At 42.5% G+C, this 20,368-nt stretch overlaps 1 protein-coding gene across 2 annotated transcripts in view; it reads right to left on the reverse strand.

Annotated features, from left to right (window-relative positions):
- Positions 1–1,054: 1,054 nt before the first annotated feature.
- PHRF1 (PHD and ring finger domains 1) overlaps positions 1,055–20,368 on the reverse strand; it is a 42,159-nt gene continuing 22,845 nt past the window's right edge. For both annotated transcript variants that reach the window (XM_026657625.1, XM_024205339.2), the window contains 8 exons: positions 18,585–18,772; positions 17,106–17,225; positions 13,945–14,099; positions 9,438–12,236; positions 8,001–8,077; positions 7,098–7,358; positions 5,301–5,429; positions 1,055–2,033 (listed from right to left, as the gene is read on the reverse strand). In XM_026657625.1, the coding sequence (XP_026513410.1) occupies positions 1,896–2,033; positions 5,301–5,429; positions 7,098–7,358; positions 8,001–8,077; positions 9,438–12,236; positions 13,945–14,099; positions 17,106–17,225; positions 18,585–18,772 (3,867 nt within the window). In that variant the 3' untranslated portion in view covers positions 1,055–1,895. The remainder of the gene's footprint in view (positions 2,034–5,300; positions 5,430–7,097; positions 7,359–8,000; positions 8,078–9,437; positions 12,237–13,944; positions 14,100–17,105; positions 17,226–18,584; positions 18,773–20,368) is intronic.

Below are 20,368 nucleotides of genomic sequence, written 5' to 3' on the forward strand. Positions count from 1 at the left end.
GGAAAGATAAGATAGTTGAAGATATTCAGAAGGGCAATATAAGAGCGGCTAAGGAAGTTCTGTCACATGTAAGGCTTTAGTTAAACCCCTTGGCCAAAAAAAAAAAAAAAAAAAGAGCTCAGATTTATTTATGTATTTAATTAAAAATAAATAATAATAAATAATACTAGAAGAAGATCACCTGTAGGGTGCCTTGTTCTTGGCAGATGAACCCGCCATCAGAAAGGCATAGTGTATCCAGATGTGCTCCAAGAGGTTAGGTAAGCATTCTTCTTTTAAATTTTACTACACCTACCTTCCACAGCTTCTTACAGTCATGTATATTATATCCTAATTCTTATGTGAGAGTCCTTTCCTGATCTGTAGCCTAATCATTTCCTTACATATAATTCCCTCCCCTTCCCAAACAATAACATGGACACTGATCAGTTCAGCATATTAAACCCAACAAAAAAAACCACCCTAAACCACTCATCAGCCATTACTTTCTAGGCATCTGTCTTGGAAGAGATTTGCATCAGCCTGATTCTGCAGTACCCGGGGACAAGCATTGCTATTATGAAGAAATCCGAGGTGTTCAGAACTCATTACATGTACTGTACCTCAATAATGTGAGCACCAGCCATCCTAAAAACAGGTAACATACTAATTCAAGAAATTACACACCCAACACAAGGGGTATGTTTACACTACAGCGGAACAGCTATAGCACTGTAGCGTAGATACTTCCTACATCGAAGGAAGGGATTTTTCCATCAATATAGGTATTCCACCTCTCCAAGAGGTGGTAGCTAGGTTAACAGAAGAATTCTTCCGTCAAACTATCCATAGCCACACAAAGGGTTAGGCAAACCTAACTACTTTGCAGATGGTATGAAATTTTTCACAGCCCTGAGTGATGTAGCTGGGTCAATCTAATATTTAGATGTAGGCCAGGCCTTAAAAGGATACCCCAGGCTCTATTTAAGACCCAAGATTGGAGATTTATACAGAATAGCTACTGAAAGAGTAAGATGCAAGGATAAGGACAAATAAATGACACTTTCTGCATGGCTAAAACCATTCAAAATAACTTTATAAATTCTGTCACATTTCTGATTTGTACATCGTTCCCTCTCATTCCTCAAGCTTGTTATTGAAAAATTCACAATCTTTACTCTTTGTTTTCTCTGAAAGGCAGTTTAGTAAAACGCAAAAACAACCATCGGCACATTATTTACAAAATTGCAACATAATCTGCCCCCCCTTCAAAAAAATTAAGATTCTCATTAACAAGATACTTCAACAGAATGTAAATAAATGCCACATCTTGAGCAGTGTTTTCTGAAGACAATTTATAAAGGTTAGCTCACTTTTGCAACTCCTGTACGACTGAGAGCGAGTCAAAGTTTCACTCACCATCGAGCAGGCTAAAAATACCACATTTCAAGTATTAAATCAATGTATGAGAAGTTTTTAAAGACAATCCATAGTTTGATAAATAACACAATGGAAACAGTATCTCTCTTTATGTACTGAATATAAAAATGGTGTCCAGTTTTAAACTGTTAGCAAGACAGGTGCACAGACCAAAAATGTGATCAAAGTAAACCCTAAAAACTGTAGCAACTTGAGAGCCCCCAAAGTTTAATATTTTCTAAGTCTCCGCTGAACTATGCTGCTGGTTTGGGGGCATTTGATTTATGTTGTTTGGATCTACAACTGTAGTTCATTCAAGACAAGAAATTCTATTCCCACGTGGAAAACAATTCAAGCTTCCTTCGGCAGACAAATCCTATTACATCCAGCTTCTTTACGTCTTCTTTTCAATGAGATGCAACTGCAGACTATTTATTCCCTCCAGAATAATGTCCTTGGCCAGAATAACCCCAATTTGTCTCATAATGGGTCTTACTTCAATTCTCCATTTCGTGCAGATCTTCTTCAGTGTCTGTCTTCTTGTGTTTCCTCATATGTTTATATTTCTCAACATATGCCTTTACCAAATTGGCCACCTTCATAGGATTGATTTCTCCACTTTTGCTATGACAAATCTAGAGAGCAAAAAACAGGTCATTCAGTTAATAAATATTGTTTCAAGCATCCAGAAGGGTGAGAAACAGGTGTCAAACTACCACTTGTACTTCAGACCTCCTTTTCCAATTATGCATTCGTTGTGTAGTATGAAAGACTAGCTAATAAAAAGCATAAAAAATTAACATGTGAGCAGACACCATATAGCACTGTGTGCACTCCAAGTCTATCCTTTAGCTGGCTTTAGTGGTAACTCAACCATAACAGAACACAGATGTCAGTCTAAGCTTGCTCCGCAGAAAGGGCTCCTCTCAGGTTTTCCCTGGAGGATTTCTGTCACTGGAGCATGATTCTCATCATTTCAGAAAGACTTTGACTCCTCTTATGTACCTACAATGAAGCTTATTGGACATAAGTGGCTTGGCAAAAATCTCTGCATGTCTATGCAGAATTCAAAATCCTGACTCAGAGTGACCCAAAATAAAAACACAAAAAGCTACATTTAAAAGAACATTTTACAGTTGCAAAGTCAAACGCTCAAAAGTTAGGAAATGCCAGAATTCAGGTTGCCTGTGCAACCTTAATTCAGCCCCCTTGTGTTTATGCATTTGATACGGTCTTTAAACTCATGATCCACATACTGTATGTTCCACAGGCCTCCTGCCTCATTCAGGGAGCAGGATGGATCTGCTCTAGCAATGAATCAGGGTTGTGTAGAGAAGCAGCCTGTTGTCTGTAGGACCCCCAGCTTAAATTTTTGCAGAAGTTGGAATGTGTGCAATGAAGGAGTCAGGAGACTGCAGGAAGAGGAAGGTCAGTCTCATGGTTAAGGCAGTTGAATGCTACCTTAGAGAATTGGATTCCATCCCTGACTCTGCCATAGAGTTTCTATGTAATGCTGGGCAAGTCACTTAAACCAAACTTTTCACAGGTGATCTATAATTGTGTGTTCCTTAATTTTGGAGTAGCTGACTTGCAGAAGTGCTGAGCATGAAGTCAACAGGAGCTGTGCTTTGAATGTATGAAGTGCTATATAAGGCTAAGAACTCTGAAAAATCAGCTCCTAGGTTTCTCAAATTGGGCACTCAAAATAGTGGATTCTTTTGGCTTCTCGTGCCTCAGTTGCCTATCTGCAAAATGGGGATAATACCACTCACCACCACACAGAGGTATTATGAAGATAATATTTGTGAAGCACTTGGATACTATTGTAATGAACGCCATTAAAGCCCATGAGGAAATTAATAATTGTGTCTTGGAAGAAGAATTTGATTAGTGAGCAACAAATAAGGCCTAAAGCCACACACAGAACAGTAAGCATAAAACAAAATATTAAAAGCTGCTCAAGAACTGAGCACTGTACTGCATGATCATGTAATTAAAGACTGCATCATAATGAATACACACAAAAGGGCAGAATTCAGATTGCACAAGCAACCTAAATTCTGGCATTTCCTAACTGAGTACTTGACTTTCCAACCTTAATGTTTTTTTAAAATGTAGTCTGTGTGTAATTTCCTAGGTTTTTCAACAAAGCAAATTGAAAGTATAGAAATTCAATTACGTGGCATCATGTACACACCCCCATAGGTCAACACCTTTGCATCAACTGCACAGACCTAATAGACTACCTGATCGTAGTAAGTTGTCATCCTCTATGGGGACCAGCATTTAGACTAGGATGAGACACATACTGTGCCAGTAGGATTCACTGATATTTGCTGACAGCAGAGGAATGGCGAGACTCAAGAATCTCTGATTCTATTCCAGAATCTGGAGGTATCATCTAGTAGGCACAGACTATTTTGCTTGTTTCCCTGCAAGCTTGATCCCTTCTGCCCTGTCCCAGTCCAGTTTTTTACATATCCCTGGCTCCTTATCCCAGTACCATTAGCCTTTCCCCCCCCAATCTACAGTTCCACTCATCAGTCCCCAGTCTCCTTGCCCCATCGATCCTAGTAACCCCCTCCAGGCTCCCTAAATCCCAATCTCTCCCACACACTGCCAGTCTCTCCCTCTCACAGTTCCCTCCTCCCAGTTTCTCGTCCACTCTCTCCCGCTTCCTCCTCACTGACTCCCACTCACAGTCATTCTCCTTATTCAATTTCAGCCTCCTTTTGCCTACACCATCCCTGGCTCCTTGCCCAGCCTAGCCAGCCCAGTCTCCTCATCCAATATCAATGTCCACCCCCAACTCTTGTTCTCCACCCCTCCATTTCCCTCATTAGCTCCTAGTTCTAGTCTCCCTCCCCCTGGTTTCAAATCTGTCTCCTTGCCCAACCAGTCTCAGCCTAACCTCCCCTGCAGCTTCCAATCTCAGTCTCTTCCCAGCCTGTGCCAATTTTTCTCCCCCACCCATTCCCTCCCAGTCTCAGACTCCAAGCCTGAATCTAACCTTGCTCTCCCCCAGTCCAGTTTTTATTCCCTCTGCATTTGAATCAGACAAGTTACATGGATGCCAGCAGGGAGGGGTCATTGAGAGTGCAGAAGAGACAGGCTCCCTGCTCTCACTGCCAATGCCCCGCCCACCCCAGAGCAGTTGGGAGCAACCATTTCAAGGAAAGTCTGACTTTGCCCCTGGAGCCCTGGGCTGGAGTGAGCATGCTCAGCTGCTCTGTGGGGATGGTGCATCCGCAGCCTGGTCAGCACTAAGAGGCTGAGAGAGGCTCAAATGAGCTCAGTGAAGTTAGAATCTTCTTCCATTTTAGAAGCTAAAACTAAAGAAATCCAAGTATGCGTGAACTGCGATTTTTCAAAGGCTTACAACTTGGGCAGATTTTCAGGGAGATGACAAAAGGCACATCCTTGACGCAAAGGCCACCTCCTGCCAAATTTCAAGTCCCTGCTCCAAAGCTTGGGGACATGAGCTGTTCCAAGAAAAGATCACAGAATTTAGCAGGAGAAAAACAACGTATACTTCCCTAGCTCATTCTTGGAAATGAGACTGTTTTGGCTGAAATTTTCCTAAGAAAATTCAGCCTGAGGCAGACTCCCAACATGGAAAATCTCAGCCCAACCAGTTAAAGCTTGGCAAAGTTATTAGCAACCGAAAAACAGGGTATTAAAATAGGAAGTGTCAGAGAACTTTAATAATAGGTGATTTTATCAGCCCTGCCTAAAACACCTAGTTCTTATGTTAAAGCTCTGCAAGATCCCATGCAGAGTTCTAGAATCTGCCACTCTGTTACAGCATGAAACTACAAGAGCTTATAAATGTAATCCAAGCTTTGACACCTAACTGTCCACAGTTCCCCTTCTGTTTTAAAAGTCAACATTTCCTTTTTTACCTTTTGTACTGCTTTTCGGAGAATATCTTTGTATTCCTCCTTGGTAATCTCCCTCTTCTGGTAAAAGGGCTTAATGGCAAGTTTCACTTCTTCCACAGCCCTCTCCTGCATGTGGAGTTTCTTCATATACTACAAAGCAAAAATGAAGAATGAGTAACCCAAGATTATCTGCAAGCAGCCTCCTGAGTCCAGCCCTATTTAAAAAGTCAGCTGACAAAGTGAAGATTTATTTCAAGACTTAAAGAGTTACAAGTGAAGTGAAACCCACTTATAGTGAACTAGAATGAAAGTCACACGTTGAGCAAACTACAATTCCTGCTCCAGTGAACCCCTGCAGTCCTAAATTACTCTGAGAAAAATGAGGGTTCTACTGTATTTTGACAGTCATTCCTCAATTCACTTGTTTATTAATTTTTTTGGACTAACCTCCCTAATCCAGCAGCCTTGAATGTGAAGCATCATCCATTGATAAAAAGAGTACCTAAAAGGCTCTGAGATGGTTTATGAAGGCAAATCACAGCTGGGAAGATAATACTTCAACTTCAAATAGCTCTAACATTACACCGAAAAGATGGGTAGTAGAGAGATCTCCAAGATAAAGTATTACAAAACACATCAAAAGCAGCTTACAATTCTTCTGTTGTAACTGAATTCACACTACATAAAAACTGCTGCTCAGTCATGGATTTTCAGTGCTAGTAAGCCATTTTTTTATGGACCCAGCAGTAGATATAGTAAAAGTGATTTTTAGGACTTGCACATAGGTGTTAATAACTATTACAGGCCCAAAGATAGATAGTGAATATAATCAAGAAACCCAACTCAGCATCAAGGCAGTAGCAGTGGATATAATGCAGGTAGGACAAGAAGTAATGAACTTAATCTATAGCAAAGGAAATTAGGTTATGTTAGATAGTTATCATTATTAGAAAGTTTTTCCTGCTAAGTACTAGAATAAGTTACTGAAGGAGGCTGTGGAATTTCTGTCATTGGAGGTTTTTAAGAACAGGTGAGACAAACTACCTGTCAGGGATGGACTAGGTAAACTCCTGAAGTCCACTCCAGCTCTACATTTCTATGATTCTCTAACTAAAAGTATATAGACTTCTGCTGTACCCAAATTATGTCCATTTCAAAACAGAAGAGAATGAATTCAGGTATTTATACAAGTTTGAACATTCTGGCTTTCAGGAATTTACCATTTGGCATTTGGTAGTAGGTCAAGCATCCCAAATGTTTTAAATTGCACTCAAACTCCCCTGCAGAGAAATTTCACACTTGTGGTGGTTTGATGCAGTCCTAATCAGTTTCATTGTGATGGGCAGGGGAGAGGGGTAGATGGCTATGCAGAAAAGAGCCTCACTTCCTCTTTCTAAGAGCATTCAGCTACAACAGAGGTCTGCTCCTGTGGTCTAGCAGAAGCTGCAGAGTGAAACTAACTAGGGCAGAGACATAGGAAGGGGTCTGACACAAAAAAGAGTTGTCACACAGAGGAAGACCCAGATAAACCAAAGACGAGCTTGGTCCAGTGTTCCACTGGTAGCACAGTGATCCAAAGCAAAGTTAGTCACTCGGTGGCAGTAGGGACATTGAAGTCACATGGCATGAAATAATATTTGTGACCCTAAAGCAAGTTAAACAAAACAGAACATCTCATTCATCTCTCATTTCTGATTATAGTGACAAGCCACGAAAGTGTTACTCGTGATTTATGACAACACACAAAGGCCACAGTGGGATTGGCACAGCCTGAGTACATAACTCTGAATATATGTTAACATCAGGGCTTTCACTCACTTCTTCATTTTTTGTTTTATCCAGTGGAGGTTTAGGTGCTTTGATTTTCTCTTCCACGTCTCCAACCGAAGCAGTCTGATTTCCTGGTTCAGAAGCCGTAGCCAGGCTGTCTGGCTCTGGAGTCAAACTCTGTCCTGCCACACAGCCAAGCAGAGGAAGACTCCCCTGCATTATGAACTGAACTGTGGGCTGACTGACTGGTGCATAGGGTGGCAGGCTTGAGGGCAGAGGTGGTGTCAAAGGTATGTTTTGACTGTACACCTGTGAAATAGAGACACTCTTTGGCAAACGCTTCTTGATATTACAGTGCAGAAAAGCAGAGTTTAGGGAATTTAAAAGCAGCTTTTACCCACTGAAACAGAGAAGCGACTTACTGCTAAACATTTCTTTAAGTCAAAAGGGCTGAAGTTTCCATGCCACAGCAAGACTTCTGCGTTCCAGCAGCCAGCACTACTCCTACTCAACTTCTCACTGGTGGGCAGCACAGATGGACAAGCATGTATAGTATGAACCACGGCCAAAAAGCTGGGTTTTACAGCAAGACAATTTGTTCCCCAAAAGCAAGATTTTGGGGGGCAAATAAATGCTGGAAAGCAGAAGCTATAAGTATATTGCAAAGTAAAGGAATGAACTTTGATTTTTAATCTAAGTGTGAGGACGGTTTGAAGGAATAAGCAGTTAGTGGATTGCTGAAGTGCATGGGCTGTATGGAATGTACTACGCAGAGGAAGGAGCAGAATTCTGTAATGGAAGGGGCGGGGCACAACGAGGTCACGGATGAGGTGGAATGGCCTTCCATGACACTTCGCTTTTGGAGTGGGAACCAACCTGAGAGGAATCTAGATCAGGAAACATAGGCTCAGGAATCATATAATTGGTTGGAGGAGGCTCATTTAACTGCACCTGATTTAATGTTTGGCTCAAGTCCTCTGCTTTCCAGGCCCCTTCCTTTGCTCTCTGAAGTTTGTAAAACGGCACCCCTAAAATTCCCAAGAAAAAAGCATTTAAGAACAGTGATAAACCCAAATGCATCACAAGTACAAAGTGAGCTGTAAGAAAAGCAAAAATCTAGCAATGTGATTGGCTAAGAAAGAATTCTGTGCAGTGACTAATTTTATATTTCACAACTTCTGCTAAGTGAGGATTTTCAGATGCAAAAAGAAAATCTGATTACACACACTAGCCCACTTTTTCAAAAGTAACTCGGGATTTTGAAAATTCTTCAGCTTGAAACACCTGAATTTTAGAGGCTGCTCATCACTTTTTGAAAATCATGCCCCATTAAGATGTTTGGGATGCAGTTCTCCTCTGAAAGAGGTTTAACAGCCTCACAGGGACGGCCTATGTTCATATTGTCTCAATGATTTCCATATCACATGTGCTAAGTGAAAAGATGGTTTTTCTTCCAGTCTTGCAAACTCAACCTGGGCTCAGAGTCCAGCTGGATTCTTTCCATCACAATCACACCCAGCACCAAGGCTCCGCAGGACAAAGAAGGTCTGTGGCTACACCTGAACAATCTCACTGCCTTTCAATTACGAGCCAAGAGACACTTGTGCAAGCCTACTGTTTTACTGGGTTTGCCCAAGTATAACTGATTGGAACTCGTCAAATAACTCAGTTGATGCACAAGAAGGAACAAAATCCAGTTACATCCCTCTTCGCTGTGTTAGCTCTGCAGGGCTAACAAGAGTGAAGAGCAGTTATTTGTGCCACTGGTCACTTTAGACAATGAGAGACCTGGTCTGCACCTAAAAATTAGATTGGCCCAGCTACATTGCACAGGGCTGTGAAAAATTTCACACCTTGTGTGATGTAATTAATCCAACCCTCCCCTCCTTCCCGCCCCCCCAAGCAGATGCAGCCAGGCTGATGGAAGAATTCTTCCAACTACCCAGCTACTGCTTCTCAAGAGGGTGGATTTACTACAGCAATGGAAAAAACCCTTCTATAGCTATAGCAACTATCTATGCAGTGTAGTTGCAGCTGTGCTGCTTGTAGGGTAGACATGCACAGTTATGACAATGACTTTTCTTCAGAGTTTCACTACAGAAGTGCGAGATAGCTTTCTATTTCACTGACAACATACTCAGACAACATACCCTTACAGACAACATACTCAGTGCATTATGATTATGGATATGATTTTGTCACAGTAAAATTAGGAAAATTCCCAGAGAAGTCATAGTAAAAATGTACAAAATCATGGTATGGTCATGGTGGGGCTGAAGCCCGAGCCGAAGTAGTCAAGGAGATCTGTTAAAGTCACAGAATTTGTGATCAGATCATATCCTTAGTTATGACTTTTTTTTTTTTTGGCAAAACAAACAACAAACTTACTTGGTGTTTTTTCAGCAGTCAATGCATCACTTTCTTCCTCTTGTAAATTCCATGTAACCCTTTTCACAAGTGCTTTAGCTTTCAACACAGGACCCTGAGGTACTGCCTCCAGCTCAGGTTTATTTACATCATTGGCTTTTTTATCTAACACAGGACACTCATCATTAGCATCTTTCACACACTCTGCAACTTTATTTTCAGATAAGCTTTGGGTTGGTGTTGCCTCACTTTCATCCTGCACAATAACTTCCTTCTCTCGAGGTGATTCTATTAGAGGTGAACACTCTTCAATATCTTCTATTTTAGTTGTAGTCTCCTCCAGGTTCACACTATTGTGGCTACTAACCACAGCTGAATCAGTCCCATCTATTAATTCCCTCTCAAGGGAAACGTCTATATTGTCGTGTAAAGCAAGAAAACTTGTGTTCTCTGGCAGCGGGGTGGCAGCTTCATTTGTAAAATCCTCAGAAATTTGCTCCATCTCTGCACTCTCTTGGGCATTTTCATGATGTACAGCAGTCTCTCTCGGCGTCTCCTTTTCAGGTATGATGGCTGATTGGAGGTTTAAGGAAACATCTTCTGGCGTTGGCTCTTCCAGCTCTTGTTTCAAAGAATGACAATGCACAAAAACACTGGATACATTGTCATCTGACGACCTCTGATCCTTCTCTGGAGGAGGAAGTGATGACACCTCTTTTGGCTTGTGCTTTCTTTCCTTGGAGCGTGATCTAGATCGTGGCCTTTTCCCCCTAGATTTAGTGCTTTTGTGCTCCCTGGACCTCGATACAGAGGGCGACCTAGATCTCCATTTTCTCCTTTCCCGCGACCTGGATCTTGATCTCTTTCTCTCCCTTGGCCTTGAGCTACCATCTTTTTTATCATATCTCTCATAGCTTTTGTCTCTCCTGTGCTTCCGCCTTTTAGTTCTCTCAATGCTATTTGATCGGGAACGCTCTCTTCCTCTTGATCGAGAGCCAGATCGCCTTTTCTTTTTTCGGCTTTCATAAAACTCAAAAGAAGAGCTGTCAGGACTCCCTGAGCGTGACCTGGATTTCTTTCTGTCCCTGGACCAGGAACCTTTTGATTTTTTGTCTTTCGTTTTATCCTTTGCTTTCTTTTTTTTTGATCGTTCATGACTACTGGAACGATCACTAGACGACCGCCTGTTCTTGGATTTCAATTTGTGCATTTTGCTGTAGTCCTCTTCAGCTGACCAAGAGGCGGACCTGGAGCTTCTTTCCTTTGAGCGTGTTCTCGACCTGGACCTTGATGGGATTCTCTTATGTTCTTTGAGAACTGCCTTTTTTCTTTTCAATCTTTTCCGGCTTCGGGAGCTGGAGTTTGACCGGGATCGGGAACGTGACTCTCTCTCCATTTGTTCCCTTTTATGGATTTTTTGCTGCCCATCATTACTAGAGGGGCTATCTGGCTCCAGCTTCACATTAGCTCTAGGTAGGTCTTCTGCATCAAAGAACACACTAGGACTTTCTCTGCTTTCTTCTTCTAAATACTCCAGGTTAGAAGTTCGTTTGACTGCAGATGAAGTACAGGGCCTGCTTTGCGATTCTTCCTCATCCATTTTCTCTTGTTCAGTATCGGAGATCTGTTCCACAATCCTACCCTCTATTGTCACATCATCATGAGACTCTGTGTTACTTGATGGAACATCAGATGATTCAGCACCCGATCCAAAGATATTTTCTACCGTGTAAGGGGTAAAACGACGTACAGTTTGAAATGTGTGAACTCTGGGACTTTCAATCGAAATGGTTCTGGTGATGTTTGTTAGCGGCACTCCTGAGACAAGCCTTTCAGGACTGCTGTTTGTTGAACTTGAATCTGAGCCTGTTGGATCAAAGGGATCGTATAATATTTCACTTTTGATCTGCTTTGGTTTTTTAATTGAGAAGAGAGGGGAAGGATTCTCTTTCTGTTGCACTTTGTTGTCTACAGGGCGGAAGGTATTACAAAACCCAGGATTAGACAGTCTGCTGGAATGCCCTGCATTTCCAGGGATATTAATCTTAAAGCTCTCAAAAGAAGAGCTTACACCTTTACTCCTTGATGACCCCAACAGTGTTGTACTTCCATAGACACCTGTATTTGTGGAAAAAGAGCCTCCACTTGTGTGTGTCTGTTGTTGAGATTCCTTGGTATTTGACTTGTTGCTTTCCATCTTGCTACCTTTTCCTGACTGATTAGTGCTCCCTTTGCCAGTCAGCTGGGTTATACAGGAATTGGGGATGTCACAGCTTTGGTTCCCTGAAGGTTCTGATTCTGAATGCCTGCTGACAATTTCCTTTTTAATCTTTGGTATCCTGGGAAGCTCAGAGATATCAATCCTCTTGGAAGCTGCTGGTTTTAGCAGCTGTCTCACAGCTACACTTTTTGAACTTAAATTAGAGTTACTGTTGAAGGGTTTCGAAGAGGGCACCGCATGTCTAGAATCCCCATTAAATCTAGGCATTTCATCTGATTTTAGACCAGGTCTGCTCAGATTTGCCACACTGAGAGTCTGAACAGATCTAGGAGTCATTGAATATTCTAATCTAACAGCTGCTCTTCCCGCTGTTGTCTGTGCGGGGTTCTCTGCCTTCTTGAACCTGCTTAATGAGGATGATGTTGAAAATAAGCTTGATGAGGTGGGTCTGGTGTGAGGATTCAGCCCCAACAAAACTGAAGGTTCTGCACTGGAGCTGCTTGCTGTGGTCCCTGAGTGCAATGTACTTGGTTGAAGATTTTCTCCTAATCCATCTTCCACTCTCAAGTCACTAAGTGAGTTTCTCTGCAGTGACGGAACTAAAACATACAAAAGAAAAAGATAATCTTTTCAATATTTACTCCTCTTATTCCAAAATGAAAGGAGCATTTACTCTGAACTAGTCTTAATCTTCCACTTTTGCCTATGGAAGCATCCTTGGCAACAGCAAGCCACCACGCCCGGTACCATTTTAGTCAAATGCTCAAGGCTTATGTTGGACAATGGTGTCTTTGTGGCAACCAAATATCACTAGTAGAGTAGCAAGTGCACTTGGAAACACCAAAGGGCATATAATGAGACTGTTTCTAATCTTTTAGCCATAGACTGATTGACATATGTGGACAGTGATATGTGGGGAATTAAAGGACAATTAGCTTTAAGAATTATGTTTAAGATTTCAATATGAACAGATATTTTCCAAGATAAGAATGATTAAGTCAGGAGAGTGAATGTACCTGAATATATGAATACAGCACCTACTCTACCAAGTATTTAATTTAATTTTCTTGCCAAGCTCCTCATCGCTGTACTTTGAGCTGTCTGTTCATACCATTCACCATGTATTTCACAAATAAGAAAGCTGTAAACGTGTGAAATTCCAGGAAAATTGGGTTTTAAGGTCCCTTTGCTTCATCCAGTTCACTGAGAGTTGTGACAAATGACAAAACAGCTACAGTGCAGTACTTATATATAGGGCCCTACCAAATTCACGGCCATGAAAAACATGTAACGGACTGTGAAATCTGGCCTTGTGTGCGCTTTTATCCCATACTATACAGATTTCACAGGAGGAGACCAGCATTTCTCAAATTGAGAGTTCTGACCCAAAAGGGAGTTGTAGGGGGGAGAAGGGGGTTGCAAGGTTATTTTAGAGTCACAGTAGTTCCACCCTTACTTCTGCGCTGCCTTCAAAGCTGGGCAGCCAGAGAGCGGTGGCTGTTGGCTGGGTGCCCAATTTTAAAGGCAGCGCCCTGCCAGCAGCAGCACAGAAGTAAGTTTGGCAATACCATACCATGCCACCCATACTCCTGTGCTGCTGCCTTCAGAGCTGGACGGCCAGAGATTGGCGGCTGCTTACTGAGGGCCCAGCTCTGCAGGCAGCCGTGGAGAAGTAAGGGACAATACCGTACCATACTATGCCATCCTTCCTTCTGTGCTGCTGCTGGCAGCAGCTCTGCCTTCAGAGCTGGGCTCCCAGCCAGCAGCCACCGCTCTCCAGCTGCCCAGCAATGAAGGTAGCGCCACCACCAACAGCAGCGCAGAAGTAAGGGTAGCAGTACCACAACACCCCCTACAACAATCTTGCGATCCCCCCCCCACCACCACCACCACCACCACACACACACACAACTCCTTTTTGGGTCAGGACCCCTACAATTACAACACCGTGAAATTTCAGATTTAAATAGCTGAAATCATTAAATTTACGATTATTAAATTCCTATGGCCGTGAAATCGACCAAAATGGACTGTGAATTTGGTAGGGCCCTGCTTATACAGGTGACAACCACCACCTCCCATTAAACCAGTTCTTCCAATGACCTTGTCACTATGCAATTAAAACAGAAGCATGGGTGTACATGTCAAAAACTTACTATTTTTACTCTAGTTAGTACCTACCGCCCTGATCCCGTAAACGTTTATGTATATGCTCAAAGTTAAGCACATATGTAGTGTTTGCAGGATAGAGACCCATGTGACTAAATACCAAACAGTTAATTAAGAACGGAGAAGCCAAAACCTCACCTGCCCTCTTTGCTGTTAGTGAGCCATCTCTGTTGATGACCACATCAGACCCACTCATCATGAGGAGGCTCTGTCCAGACAGGATGCTTCCCAACAGGTCAGGCGCAGGGGGAGCTTCGGTTTCTTGATCAGGAATCAAGACAGGCACACTTCTCCTGCATGTTACAGAAGGGTTACATTTTCCTTACCTTTACAGTGCTCTCGGACTACACAAATCGATTATATTACAATGAAACTAAGATCAGCTATCGGGTGCATGCAAAAGAATGGTGTGCTCAGCCAGTACAGTTCCCTTTATAGGAGTTGGCTTCACAAAAGGCATTCAGCTTCTGCCTCCCTCTGCTGAGAGGTGGTCAAAATACCTACTCTCTGGACTAGTGCCATACAATGGCAAAGTAAGTGGTTAGATCAGATACCTGCATGTCTTAGGTATGCTGTGCAGCATGAGATCAGAATTAAAGCCAAATGCCTTCAGCCACCACAGTAGCCATCTGAAACAACACTACTTGGGAGTGTCATTCAATTGTTTGAAAAACTACACATTTTTTATAAAGACCTTATTAATTTTTTTAACCACCATAATGTGTCATTCTGAAGTTTACCATAAGCATATCTCCCATCATAGCTGGTCTGGTCTATCTGGACCTTTCCTCCCCATTCCAGCAGTTCTACCAGTTTACTTCTCAGCAGACCTAAATTACTATCTCAAAGAATTTACTTAAGTTAACTTAGTGGTTTATGGGCACCTATTGTAAAGGAACCCAAGAGCCATATTAATGGGCTCAATTATAGACAACACTAAGCCCTCTCCCTGCATTACCTAACCATTAGGGAAATTTCTTACCTATACTTTGTCTCCTCTGGAGACATCATTTTACTTGATGCCTACACTCTTGGGTCTTGTTTCTAAAACTTCCATAACTCTCAAATATTATTGGCCCACTGAGGCACCAGTAGGCATATCTGAAGGACAGACCAAGTGCCAGTGCCTCAGTGCCTTTTGGGGCACTCCACTTCAGTTCATGATGAACACAAAGCAAACAACAGTCCAACCTTTAAAGTATTATTTATGCCAGAAGTATATGCCTATATGACAGAACTACCACATAATGTAAAAATGTTTGCCTCCCAGCTCTGATGGGAAGATGAGCAGTAATCCAGTCAAGTGATGTCTTCAGAGATGCTGAATTACAGGTAAGTAATTCTGCCTTCTGAACAAGAAGCTACCCCCAAAGCCATCCCACAGGATCACTGAGACTTCCCAAAACCTCTTCCTCCAAACGAGAGGTGGGAAAGTGGAGAAAAATACCAAGTAGCCAAGAGGCACGACCACGTTATTCTTAAACCCATCATACCACCGGGGCAGTGAGATGACAACCTGCAGGGGTGTGTGTGTATGTGTTTGTGTTTCGTCTTCTCTCCCCCACACTCGCTTTCTCCTTGCTCTAGTGATTTTTTTTACTCTCCTTTTTCCTTTCACTCACACCCCTAATATGTCCCTGGACTCTCCACATTCGCTCATCTCTGTCCCGTCCCCCCCAGCCACCAACACACTGGAATCCTGAAGCTCTCACTGCACTTCCTTCAGCCAACTCCTCCATTCAACTGCAACGGAATGTCCCAGTTCCAGCATTCCATTCCTGTTTAGTTTATTAAAAGGATATTGTCCCAAATATTCTGCTGCTTATTTGAACAGAGGAAAGCTGAATCATTGACTGCCCAGTATATATAAGCAGAGGTTGAAAGTGAACACTCATTCCTCAGTCTCCTCCTAAACTCTACCAAATGGCAGAGGAAACAGATTAGTCACCCAAATCATCTGCTAGTTTACTGATCTCCTCCTCAGGTTATATGCAGCTTGTTGCACCACATTATTTAGAACCAGTTATGTGCCCACTCTTCTGAAGTGCAATATGAGGATCCTTTTTTGTGGTGCACACCACTTCTCAGACACAATTTTTAATTGAGAGAGACTGCAGGGTTGCTCAGTGTTCCCAGACATATGTTTAAAATGCAACATTTAAAATAAAATATGGCCAGACCACGTCAGAACAAGAAGGGATAACTTCCAAATTTCAATATGTTAGTTAGATCTACTGAATGAGAAGCAAGCAAGGGTGATGTAAAAATGGGATAGAGTGACTCACGAGGAAATACAGCCAAAGAAAGCATGTCAGAGTTTAAAGCACAAGGCTAAGTGCCTTAAAAAAAAAAAATTATGAAAAAAAAAAAATCACCCAACTGCAGGTGTCTCAATGTAACTACATTAATTGAACTGTTATTAGTGTAAACTGTGTTATAGTTAAGGCTATGTTTTAGTCACAGGTATTTTTACTAAAAAATCATGGATAGGTCACAGGCAATAAACAAAAATTCTCGGCCTGTGACGACCTGTCCATGACTTTTACTATATGCCTCTGACTAAAAGGGGGGGGTGAGGGCGGCTTAGGAGGGTGGCCCTGGGGAAGTGGTGGGTGCTGGGTGGGCACGGTAAGGGGACACAGCAGGAGCTGTGGGGCATGCCGGGTGCTCTGGGGGGGAGTGTTGCGGCCTGGGGGGTGCCGCAGGTGCTTGTGGGGGTGAAGGGTTGGTGGGGCTGGGGCAAGCTCCCTACCCAACTCCTGAGAAGCAACCCCAGCTCCTAGCTCCATGTGCTGCCTCTGCTCCACCCCAAGCCCCAGGTCTGCAGCTCCCATTGGCTGGGAACCGTGGCCAATGGGAGCTGCAGGGGTGGTGCCTGCAGGCAGCGACAGCATGTGGAGCTAGGAGCTGAGGGAGGGGAGTTCCTGTCGCCCTTTTGGGGAGCCCTCCGAAGTAAGCACTGCCCTGCACCCCAAACCTCAGCCCTGAGCTCCCCCACACCCAAACTCCTGCTGCTGGGGGGAAAGGGAGGGCCCAAGATTGCCCCAGCAGCGGCCAGTGCGCCTGACCTGGGGGCTGCCTGAGCTGCTCAGGTGGCCCCCAGACCAGGCACATCCATGACTTCTGTGACCTCCATGACAAACACGGAGCCTTAGTTATAGTTCCTTAGTAACTGCCCAAGAAGGGCCAAAATGTGCTCTGATTCTGGATACCCAGAAAAGCTCACGCAATCTTATAACCCAGATTCCTTCTATAATGTCTGTTTTATACAATAAAAAAAAAAAAAATAATTTTTTTACCCAGAAAGTCCCACAGAAATGGGTCTAGCCACAGGCCGATGAGATCTTAATGCAGACTGGGAAAGAATTCTCCTTTTGGCGCTCACAGGTGAAGCTGGGTTGGCTGGAATCTCTTCATTACTGCAGACACAAACAAACAAACACAAAGAGAAACTGTCAACTTAAAAACCCTGGTTTAAACAATTATCTACTCTTGCCATCACAGCGAAGGCTACTAGACCTGAAAGAACATAACCAAAATAAAGGGAGGAAACTCTTTTCCTAACGTTTTGCATATAATAGTTCTTTATACTTGTTTGTATGGGTGTCCCAAACTGCAACAGGAAAGAATTTTTTTTTTTTTTTTTTTTTTAACATATAGGTAAATGTAACTATAAAATTACAAAAGTTAGGGAGCTATTCAAGGGAAGGTGTCTTATTGGAAACAGTCTTTAAATCTTTTCTAAAATATATTAGTCTTCAAATAGACAGTATCCCTGTAATGACAATGGTCAAATACGCTATTTAATTTAAGATTAAGCTTTAAAAAGGGGTTTCAGATTTATTCATGAGATTAAGTGACTCAGAAGTGGCATTTTCACAAGATCTGGCAGGATTTCTTCTGATTCAAGGTTTAAAAATTGAAGGGAAATGAGAGAGAAGAGACCCATATAACTCCACAGATTCATTGTACTTTTAGAGTTAAGGCACTGGCATCATTATACCCCAAAAAATTTGCTAACTACTTCTTAATAAAGAATATCACAGTCAGTCACTAGTTAGTTAACAAGAATCAGATTCTAAAGACACTTAAGTAGCTTCACACACAAATGACAAAAGTGACTAATGATTTTTGTATGCCCAACATGACACTTCTTAAAAAGGCCTAATTTTCAGAGGGTGGATATACTCAGCAATTTCTGAAAATCAGGCCCCTCTAAAAAGTCTGAAATTGGGCACAACCACTAGTCATCTTTTGGTCTGTAGTTTTATATTACTGGTAAATATTATGACTAAGGCTAAGATTTTGTCACTATTATTTTTAGTAAAAGTCAGGGACCGGTCATGGACAATAAACAAAAATTCATGGAAGCTTGTGACCGGTCCCTGACTTTTACTAAAAATAACAGTGACAAAATGGTACTGACGGGGTGATGTGACCCCAAGCCTGAGCCCTGCTGCAGCGGTGGGGGGTGATCCAGTACCCACCCCTCACAGCAGCTCAGAGGTGTGGGGGTCCCCTGCCACCCGACAGCTCCAGCTCCGCTGCCCCAGGACTAAAGCAGAAAATGTCACAGATCTCTGGAATTCACGGAATCTGTGACTTCTATGACCTCTGTGACATAATCTTAGCCTTAATTCTGACCTCCCTCCAAAAACATATATATTTGAAATATTTAATTTTGAAGGCAACCAGATATTTAGTATTAAAATATTTTAACAGCATTAAAACACATCTGAGAAATCATCAGGTCTGTGGTCTTGATCCCAAGATCTTACCTGTCATATGGGTCCAGTTCATAGGGATCTCCAAACACAGACAGAGAAGCTGCACCAATATCTGCTCTCATAAGGCCAAGTGAGGGTTCTATTGGTTTATATACAGAAGGGATTGAAGCTCCACGTACAGGTCTACCAAGGCCAAGAGTTCTTGCAATACGGGAGCGAGCAGTAACCTCATTTTTCACCTGGACAGGTGAGGAAAAAAAAGTTGTTGACTACTATGCATTGTAAGACAGGCTTCTATCAACATCCAAATTAGCTACAAGTGCAAGGAGGGAATAGGCGGTGATACCTGGCAAAAAGCATGTGGCAGTTTACAAAAAAATATTTTATTTTGATTTGGGGTGAAGTTTGCAGAGCAAGCAGGTTAAGAATGCGCGAGGCCTGCAGGTGTTGGGCATGAGTGTGCTGTGTGTTAGAGGCCCTTACTTCTCTCAGTAGTGTACATCTGATATGGTGAGGACTGCATTGTTTACTATTTTTATTTAGTGTATTATAGACAGTATAATGGAACTTGCATAGGTTGATGAGGGTAATTTTACATATGCACTCGGTAAATTGCACATATTACATTAACTTGAGTGGTCATTTCAATTTCTGAAATACAATACCTTAACACAAGAGTCTGTCATTCAAAAGGGATGCTATCAAACTCCCCACTATCTTAACTACTCTAAAGACTGTGGCAAGGGAAAGTTGTAATTGTAGGGAATAACCACCACTTAAAGCAGAATATGACAAGCTGTAGCACTGCAGTTGTGCCACTGTACTGCTTGCAGTGTAGACATACCCTTAAGTTTGATATCGATGCAAAAATTCCATAGTTTAATCAGTGGGCTTAGAAACAGAGGGTGATGGAGACTCACATTTCAAGTGAGCGTGGACTGATGTCAAACAAGAGTGGCAGTTCATTGGCGAGAGCGCAGTGTGAAATCTGCAGGGTTCAGTTTATACAGTGAACCGTATGTTTAATTCCAGGGTTTGGCAGCAAGCCACGCAAATATGCTTAGAAGTTAGTTCAAGTAGACTAACTTCCCATTCTCCCATATTGCAGAAGAAGTGAAGAAACTCCTGTTTCCCAGGGATTTCAGTGGAAGAGTTAGGGGAAGAATGCTCAATCCCTGGCACTACTGGTCCAGATCAGAAACATGATGAAGCTCTTCTCATACAGTGCTACAGTAGGCACACTAGCACTCTCAACATTAAGCGGTCATGGAATAAGAGGGACTGGTAACTGGTTAAAAGATAGGAAACAAAGGGTAGGAATAAGTTTTCAGAATGGAGAGAGGTAAATAGTGGTGTCCCCCAGGAGTCTGTACTGGGACCAGTCCTATTCAACATATTCATAAATGATCTGGAAAAAGGGGTAAACAGTGAGGTGGCAAAATTTGCAGACAATACAAAACTACTCAAGATAGTTAAGTCCCAGGCAGACTGTGTCAGAGGATGTTGTGAAGGCCAAGACTATAACAGGATTCAAAAAAGAACTAGATAAATTCATGCAGGATAGGTCCATCAATGGCTATTAGCCAGGATGGGCAGGAATGGTGTCCCTAGCCTCTGTTTGCCAGAAGCTGGGAATGGGCGACAGGGGATAGATCATTTGATGATTACCTGTTCTGTTCATCCCCTCTGGGGCACCTGGCATTGGCCATTGTCAGAAGACAGGATTTTGGGCTAGATGGACCTTTGGCCTGACCCAGTATGGCCACTCTTATGTTCTAAATTTACTGAAGACAGTATTGAGTAGTAAATAGATGAAAAAAAGCTTCTCTGTTAAG

This window comes from Terrapene carolina, unplaced genomic scaffold (genome assembly GCF_002925995.2).
Source record: "Terrapene carolina triunguis isolate 2854851 unplaced genomic scaffold, T_m_triunguis-2.0 Scaffold250, whole genome shotgun sequence".
Taxonomy (NCBI): Eukaryota; Metazoa; Chordata; order Testudines; family Emydidae; genus Terrapene; species Terrapene triunguis.